This window comes from Lepidochelys kempii, chromosome 8 (genome assembly GCF_965140285.1).
Source record: "Lepidochelys kempii isolate rLepKem1 chromosome 8, rLepKem1.hap1, whole genome shotgun sequence".
Lineage (NCBI taxonomy): Eukaryota > Metazoa > Chordata > Testudines > Cheloniidae > Lepidochelys > Lepidochelys kempii.
In genome coordinates, this window is record NC_136387.1 from 64601881 (window position 1) to 64611541 (window position 9661).

A 9661-nucleotide genomic window follows, 5' to 3' on the forward strand; every position below is an offset into this window, starting at 1 on the left:
GATTGAACCTTATATCTATATTATATGTTTCTAAAAGCACAGTTATGGGGGTTATGTGGCACAATAAATTGGTGAACTAGCAGATTTAGATGACAATAAACATGGATTAAGTTGCTAGTAAAAATGAGTTTTGGTCCCCACCTGATCCCAAATTATCCCTATTACAAATTTTACCGCACAAGTTGACACTCTTCAAAAGAGAGTGGCCAATGCCTATAGTAACCGGGGGTTTTCAAGTTAGGGTTGGAGAAGCATACCAAGAATATTCCCCCACAATGGCTGGCTCAAACCAATGCTAATAGTTTTTCACTAGCATCAGTGCACCAGATTTTGTTTTGTTTTGTTTTTTTTAAAAGGTCGTAAAATAAAAGGAAAGCAAAAGGAGAGGGCAAAATAAATTCAAATATTTTTTCTAAACCATCATGATCTCACATGAGAAAAATGTGTATTTGTTAACGTACTGAAATTCAGTATTGAAATACTTTCCCACTTCGAAACAAATGGAGCAAAGTGATAAAAGCTGCAAACCAGAGAAGAGGTATTAGCAACTTGTTCTAATTTTATTCAGTCTCCATGAATTAAAATTGTGTTGAAAATGCATATAAACACTACATCTGAAATATTTTTAATAAACATAAAGCTTTGTGCTACTTTGCTTAAGGAATGGAAGTTGTAATTCTTGACCTTGAATCTATTGTTTTCAAAGACAGGGACTATTAATAAAAGATTGCTGTCCGGTTTCTTTTTGTTTTGTCTTATTTATGGGGACAATTTTTTTCCTCTGTGAATAAAATTGGACTTAAAAAAGATAATTAGAATGCCTTTATGAAGGATGTAATGGTGATCTATCTGTTATGTAGTTTATGCAGTACGTCTCTGGCTTTCCAATTAATTGTTTTACATTGGCTGTTTTTAATTATTATTTTTTTTAGGACACAAATATGGCAGTTCATATAACCAACTTCAGAACTGGAGATCTAGAAATACAGTAGGGTGTGAACAGTAATGCAAAATGATAGCAAAAATGTCAGGGGCCGTTCTTTGTTGTGTCATTCATGCTGTCTTCCTTTTTCTATGAAGCGCATGAATATTTCACATATCGGCATCCTCATCCTCTATTCTTCTTGACTAATTTTCAGACTGTCTGAATTTGCATTTCACATGGTAGCTGATTAGGAGATGCCGAGTGCAGCAGTGAAGCCTCAGCAGGCGGTTACCATGGTGACCTTCAGCAGGATTTTAATGATGATACCACTAGTGGTTCGTTGAAGTTGGCCTGCCTGCAGGGCTACTTCACTGCAGCTAAGTGTGAAGTTGGATATGCGGATTCTCAGCCAAGGGGCAAATATCAAAGTCTGGCCCAGATAGAAGGTCTTAGAGTGGGAAAGGGAAATAGATTCCACCTTTTACTTACTCTGTATAGTTTCCAGTTTGAAAAGCGATACAAAGCAAAACATGTTATGTTTTCCTCATTACAAAATAGATGTGCTCACGCACACGGGATAAATCAGTTGTTTTTAAAATCATTTGGAGTACTAGTGTTTTGTGACAAACTAAAAGAGCAAGAGCTACAATACCCTTTATAAATATAGGAAATAATTACTTAACAAAAGGAGTGAAATACATATAAAGTATTAAGAGACTGTAATAATGTTACTTTGATCTATTGTGACATAAAGAATCTTGTCTAGTATAAAAACCTTTGAAAAATTGCCATGTTAGTAAATTATTTTTTTCTTAAAAATGTAGCTTTTATCATGAATGAAAATACTGTGCAGACTTGGAACTGCTGAAGAAGAAACAAACGGACTAAGTATTATATGTCAGATTATAGTGATGTCCTTTTCTTCTGCACTAGAAAATTTAGACCTCAGACCTTTATCCAGGTTGGAAGTGCACTCAGCTGAGCAGTAAAGTTTAGAGATTACTGAACTTCTGAAGCCCACTTGAATGCCTGATGTTCTGTAAAAATTAATTTGATAAAGGAATAAATTCTTTATGCCCCTGTTTGTGCATACTCTCAAACAGGAGTATAAACACTAGTTACAAAATGTAAGAAATGTTAAAATACATTTTCTGTATACTAATTTTAATTAGTTCTGAGATAAAATTTGCATTTAAAATTGAAGTAATTTATTGCAGGGCTGATTTTTATTTTAATGAACAGCATCTGTATTCTGAGACCATAGCTTCATAGAAAGTTATCCAAAGATACACATGTTGGTAGATTTTCAATTTTGTATCTTTGTCCACATTTCTCATAGCTGTAAAGTGCTGACCAATAAAACTGCAGTAGAAGTTGTGACATAGTTCCCCAGAAGTAGAATCACAAACCAAGATTTTCAAGTGGCTAGTAACTTTGGGTATCACAATTTTGGGGTTTCCAACTGTTGGAATACCTTAAAAATGTCTGGTTTTTCAGACAGTGGGGTCTATTGTGAAAGTGAGTTTCCTTCATGGTGCCTCCAGTTGGACAACCAGAATCACTAACCATTGTTAAAATCATGGCCACAGCATCTAGCACAAAGCCTTGCTTTGTGTGTTGGGGAGTGGCAAAGAACTTTATATCCTGGTTTAGGTCCCTCTGTGATTTGTCAAGAGTACATGACCAGCAATCCTAACTGATAGGGATTCCATCCACTCCTCAGTGATGCCCAAACAGTATTTAAGCTGAAAAAAAGCCAGCAGATCCAGAGTTGCAGTATTCTCTGCTAGTTTGCCTGCCTGCACTGACAGAGTAGGCAGCAAGAATTTCTCCTGCTCTGAACGAGAACAATTTTTTCCAATTTAAAACTGGAGTCTTTACCAAAATTTCAGGTTTTCAGTGCAAAGGTCTTCCCTGTCATAGATTTTAGTCTTTTTTTTTTCTGACTTGAGGGACATTTATTTATTTGGTGGCTGACAAACCTGTTAAAGCTTAAGAAAATATTTGCTACTGCTCCCTGTCAGGCTAAGCTCCAGGCTAAAGGCAGTCACTGTGCTAAGTGCACAGAGGAAGCTAAGCAGCATAATCAGCCAAAGAAGGATGCAGGGGGGAGATGCAACAGGAGGTCCCTTCAGCTCAGTCACAACCATGAACTGCCTTCAGCACAGAGCCTGATGGCCATCCAGTGCCTGACAGGACAACATTGCTATCCCTTCAGTATAGCCTTCTGACATTAAAATCCTAGGGTTTAGTCAATATCTGCTGTTCATCCTTAGTTTTATGAGAACCAGAGGGCTTGACAGAGGCTTCCCTTAATTATTGAAATAGATACTCCTGGCAGTGGGAAAAGAAGCCAGAATCCTGCGTTAGGCAGTCTAGCGACAACTCTGTCTCCTTTCCTTTCACAAAAGATTGGTATAACAATTCTTATGTTCCTGTGTTTACAAAATGCTTCATGGTCATAGCATTTTTCCTGTGTAGGATGAGAATAAATATTTTACTTTTTCCACATGATTGGTTATTCAAGGATGACACTGAGCAAGAACTCCAAGAATCAGTGTGTGCCACCATCATGATGTTGGGCACTTGTCATGAACCCTGGTGACTCCACAGTCCCAGTTTGTTCTTAAAGTACCGATGAACCCTAGTAGACACAGCTCAACTCTGAGCTTTTCTGGCCCAGGACAGGTTCTTGCATGTTCTTGATCTGTCAGAAAAGATTTGTCAGATCCGGCAATTATGAGCAAGGATCGAGCTGTAGATACAGATTCTTGACCCAAAGTGTGTTTTTTTTGTGGTATTATAATATGGCTTCATATAAGGCAGTCTCAGTGGGCCCACAGTTTATCACTGATCTCAAGGCACCTGGACACGTGCACTATATTGAATGGACAGATAACTCCTACATGTACTGACTTGTTGGTGGCCCAGGGCTACCATCACATTTCTGAAGGTTTGCATTTCTCCGAACCAAACTGCAGTAGCACAGGTGTATTCTGGCTAGGATGTGGGGAATACATACAAAGGAGCTTTGCACAAAAGGGACATGGTCTTTTCAGGAAGCCTCCTTACAAACACTGTCTAGAAACAAGGCAATTCTTTTATAAACTAAAAATGTATATATGAATATATATGTATATGTATGAATGTGTGTGTGTGTGTATATATATATATATATATATATATATATATCCAGAGATATGAAATTGCAAAAGGTGGACAATCAGGACACCACATTCCGCATATATTTGAAAATACTTATAAACAATTGTGGCTATAAAGGATGGTTAGGGCTAAAAACATAGCTGATCAGTGCTGCCATATTGGTCCTCCTTAGGAGTGAATCTCCATGTCCACTTCTGAAGCTTTGTACTATTACATAATATGTGGTGTATTAACAGTAGTAATTTCACAGGAAGATGTCATTATAACTGTACCAAAATTCTGGGGCTAAAATACGCACTTTCAGGTAGATAGAAGTTCAGCTTGCTTAAGAAATTAATAAAAATATCACATAGTCAAGCAGGGGTTGTGAATCTGAGGGGGCACAATTTACCATCCTTTTGTCAGCTTCTGAGATAAACACCTCCATGCATAGTCAGCAGTTTGAAAGAAGGATAGAGTGACCTTCCTGAGCAAGGCTCCCTACACTTTCATATTTAAATCTCCCTTGAAGACAAACTTCTGATATGTTGCCTATAGTGAGTCTACTTGACATATATTAAATGAAAAAGAATAAAAGAACATGATGTTTTTCATTCCCCTACTCATAGCTATATATGCCCCAATCCTTCAAGGACTTAGACATGACTTGATGCACTATGAGCAGTCCTATTGATGTCTCACAGGGTGAATTAAGCATATTTGTAAGTTTTTGCAGGATCAGGGCCATATTTTGTAAGAGATTACATTTGATACCCTTATATTTTTCTTACAAATGGGGTTTACTTACAGGGTTCTTTTTGCAGGGCCCGGGGCTCAATTCCTCTGCAGTTTTCTTCCGGTTGGTCTTGTATGTTGGCTGAGCTGCTCTGCATTTGGTCTGGCTAATTTCCTGATCTGCCTGCCCTGTTGCTCATGATCTGTCCCTCCTATTTATTCCATGTAGGATGTTAGACTCTCTTCTTGTATCTTTTGCATTGCAGAAAGGCAATTTTTTATGATTAAAAAATAAATTTATATTTTATGAACCTCAGCATTCCTGATGATTTAGCCCAATTGTTCATGGAACAGAGCTCTGAATATTGGCTGTGAGAAGCGGTACAATTTCTTTTAAGTTCCCATGATTAGTATAGTTGAAGTGTCTGTATATTTAAAAGAGTCTATTACCAAATTTACTGCAATACATTTTTGTTAAAAAAAAAAAAAAAATCAATCCTCTCTAATCTTTAAATGGACCACTACATTTTCAACACTAACTTTAAATGTATCACCCCAAAGTATTTTGCATTTAACAAAATATTGAAATTCTCCTTGTCAAAGTGAAATTAACTTTCTGTATACTGTATAGGTGTCATCAAATGAAAAAAAAATTACCGTACATAGATGTGACATTAAGTTTGAAAATTTAAGTGTCCAGAACTCAGAAAATGTAAACATTAAGTGCAATATTGTTAAGTTATTGCTTGAATTTTCTGACTCCTGTGCATTTAGTTCATATAATTTAACATCCTCTTTGGGTTTTTAAAAAGATTTGTGGCCAATGCATTTATTGTGCCACTGCTGTATGAAAGCATATTTGAATATGCGGTTTATTATTCCTTTGAATAATCATGAGGGTAAAGGAACCACTGTTCTTGGTGCCTGGCAGAGGTTCCAGAAGGCTGTATTTGGTGCAGTAATCACAACTATAGTTTTACAGTAACTGTACCTGTATATATTATATAGAAGTACTTTTGATGATAAGGATGCCTTGGAGGATTTGACAAAATGTCAGGGAGGATCAAAAATTTGTGACCGTGGAGATTCAGGAGGGTTTGACACAGTTGTTAGGAGAAAAGTATAGCAGGAATTTTGTCTCTGGTAATTGCTGGTAAGGGCTAGTATTCTAATAAGCAATCTCTAGGGAAACCGGTTCCAGAGTGCACACTGCCTTGGAGAATATGCAAAATTTGAAATAGATGACAAATTTGCTCTATCTGAAAGGTCACTAGACTGACTGGATACCATCTAATGTCACTGAAAGGAATTGTGGAGGGGAGAAGAATCCTAACCATTTTCCACCTTCCAAATAGCAACAGGGAGTACCTTGAAGTTCCAGTAGCCTTTCTCTTGTATCCCAGGCCATCTGTTTCTAAATTTATGGACTCTGAGGGGCTCAGTGGACTCTGGGGCTTGTCATGAACGTAACGTGTAGTCTAATAATAGAGATGTATGTGCTCCCAGATAGAGGCATTCTTGTGTATGTTTCTGTCTGGAAGTTGTGCACTTAATTCTCTAAGAAAAAAAAATAGAGCCTAATGTAAAGGCCTTTGAAGTGTTCATTTCATGACAAACTTTCTGTATAGATCTAGTCAATACCGTGATTCAATTTCAGCATTTTAGAATATAAGGCCTCAGACAACACACACAAGTCACACTATTTAATTCATACAAGTAGTTCAAAATAGGACTACATATATGTATAAAGTTACTCATGTGTGCACAGGATAGGGGCCTAAAATCTGGTATTCACTTACCCTGAGGAAGTACAATAAAATGTCATAAAAGTGAAATGATTACCTGGTGTATATAGTAAATCTGAATGCAGTCCTGCCACACTTCCACAGTTTCAGCCACTCTTACTTAATTTAGGAACTTGAGAATGCACTACTAACACTTGTCAACTGGTATTATTTATTGGCTTTTTTATACATTATTGTTTTCCTTTTTTTCTAGCTGCGACAATTAGTTAACATATGCATCAACCCGGATCCAGAGAGGCGACCAGACATAGCCTATGTCTATGATGTAGCGAAACGTATGCATGCGCACACTGCAAGCAGCTAAATAGACAAAAGATCATGAAGAAAAGAACCAGAAATTTTCAAGTATTTTTGTGCAAATCTTCCCACCCCTTTTTCATCTGTTACATAAATGTAGTTATTCGGAACAGACTGATGTGCTTTAAATTGTGAACCAGTTTACACACAAGCTTCCTGGGGTGTGTTTTTTTTTTTTTTACCAATTTGTAGTTAAAAATATAGGTTTAATGGTAAATAAAAAAACAGATTTAAAATGTAAAGTATACTATGGAAAATAGTGGGTCCTGACAGCTTTAAAAATAGTGATTTCAGATGTATTTTCCTGTTAATAACAAAATTGCATTCAATTGGGAGTTCAATTCTAAAACATCATAGCACTGCAGTTTTGCACAATATGGATATTAGGCTTATTACCGTGAAACAAAATGTTTGAATCTTTCTCACTTTTTATAACTTATGGAAGTTATGAATCAACACAAGTAATGAGTTTATTTTAATTTTTGTTCTACTGGGGAAATAATTGTAAGAGAATTTTTTGTATTTTGTACTGAGTTGTTCGTAGTTCGCAGTTTATCTTCTCAAGATAAATGAAGATGGAAACCATCTGATTAGCTGTTTTGCTGAAATGGCAACTGTTAAATGTGAAAAAAAGTTTTTTGGCAAAATTGTCAGACACTGAAAAATCTCTGTAACTTGTCCCTTTTGTTTGTGTTGTTGTGGCTTAAATGAACCCTGAAAATTGGCTTTAAGGGTTTGGTTTGGCCAGGTTAAACCTCATACCTGCAATTTGATTTGTATGGCTTGACCAACATACCTGTGCAGCACTTTGTTGACTTCAGTGCGTCTGTGCACTGTCAGATCCTAAAACCCTTGCAGCTTCCTGTTGTGGTAAATCGGGTTTTTCTGCACAGGCACATGACTGTCTGAACAGGCCTGTTTGAAGGATGAGGGCCTTAAGTTACAACTCCCTAGGGATTTCTGTGTGTGGTGGTGTTTCTAGATTTTGTTTTTAAATCCTTTGGATGACCTTATACTACTATATTTTTAATTCCTTTTAAAAATACTTTTTTAATCCAATGCCTATTGCACAAAATACAGTTGTGCACTATTATACAAACATATGTTTCATAAAATACCTGATTTTGTTATCTACCTTATCTTTTATTTTATTGGCCCTGAAAACATGGTTTTATATGCTATAAAAATAACTTTAACTTTTGTATTTAAAGAAAAAAAATCAGTGCTACTTTATTTGTGCAGTCAGTATATTTGTTGATTATACGTTTAAAATGGTATCATTTCACCAATATTTTATCTGCGTTCAAAAGTAAGTTCAAAATATGTTGGTTACACTTTATATTGGCCACTGTGTATGCATGAATGATTTATTTTATTCGGAAGTGAAAGTAAGTACACACCAATACATTGTACCTATAAATGCTGATGAAAATTGAGCTCTAATTTGTCAGAATTTCAAGACCATATTTTTAAACAAACACATAAAGCTGTCAAAGTGGTTCATTGCTACGAGGTTGACAATGAGAATTGTATTGATACCAGCTTTATTGTTGAGATGTAGTTAGTTTAAATCTTTTTTGATAGAAAAAGTCAGGAAAAAGTAAAAATTCAGTACTTACATGTAAATATTGGATCTGTATACATTAAGTTCACTATGCATTCAACATTTATATCTGTTGTTTTTCCACATTTCCTTTATTAAACAAGTTTGCATAGACAGTGAAATGAACACTGTGCAGCAATAGTTCTGTTTCTTTGGTCGGACACTTCATTTCATTTGACATAATTCATAAATAATAAGAACCCAGCTGTGGATTTATAGACAAGTTTCAACACATAGAAAAGTTTTTAAATGTTAAGAAATGACATTCTATTGAAAACTATTTGTTTTTAAAAATGCAGGGGTTTTTTTATATATCTGGGTCAGATCCTCAGCTGCTTGAAATTGGTGTAGCTGTATTGATTTAAATCAGCTGAGAATCTGGGCTATGATTTAGTGACAAAACTGCTTTGTTGTAGGATGAATCCTTGGTTTTTCATCTAGCTGTTGTGTGTGTATTGAATGTAATCTTCTGGGGCTGCATTGAGACTACTATGATGAGTAAAAATAGCCATCTGTAAATGTTGGCGGGATTGGGCCCACGTCTTGCCTATCTCTGTCTGGCAACCTTTACGCTGATCTTCCATTGAATATATCAATTAATTTACTAGTTCTTGGTGACTATTATGTTCCATAAGATTTGAAGTTAAATGAAATCGTTTGTACTAGAACAGGGAACCGAGTAGTATTTGCTCGACCATCAGCAATAGCTGTTACTGTGCAAAATTATTCAAGTCATTATTTTAATCTGTTCTGTTTCTGATAAACAACATTTACAAGGATTGAAAAAATTGTACACAGTGAAGTTATTTCTATAAGATAGTCTATTTATTTTAACCTCTACTTAGGTCAAATATGCACATCACTTTTCCTAAAGAAACTAATATTTTAGGCAAAAAATATTTCTGGAAGGCTGTATGGTAAGAAAATTATGAGAATAGTTGAGTTAGAAAATACACCTAAAAAATGCTAAGGCTTTTTTTAAAAAAAAATTGATGATTTAACTTTACGTTGAGTAAAATAAGTAATTCTTATTTCAAAAGCATTAAAATAATGGGATAGAAATGATGCAGTTAAATCTTAGGTGTTGCAAACAATTACCCAATGAAGATGAAAATGCTGGACAGCCTAGTGTCATATATTAAAGTTTACAAA

At 35.5% G+C, this 9661-nt stretch overlaps 1 protein-coding gene across 10 annotated transcripts in view; it reads left to right on the forward strand.

Moving 5' to 3' along the window:
* NEK7 (NIMA related kinase 7) overlaps window positions 1–9390 on the forward strand; it is a 124981-nt gene extending 115591 nt beyond the window's left edge. For all 10 annotated transcript variants that reach the window (XM_073356759.2, XM_073356757.2, XM_073356761.2 and 7 more), the window contains one exon: window positions 6803–9390. In XM_073356759.2, the coding sequence (XP_073212860.1) occupies window positions 6803–6913 (111 nt within the window). In that variant the 3' untranslated portion in view covers window positions 6914–9390. The remainder of the gene's footprint in view (window positions 1–6802) is intronic.
* The last annotated feature ends 271 nt before the right edge of the window (window positions 9391–9661 follow it).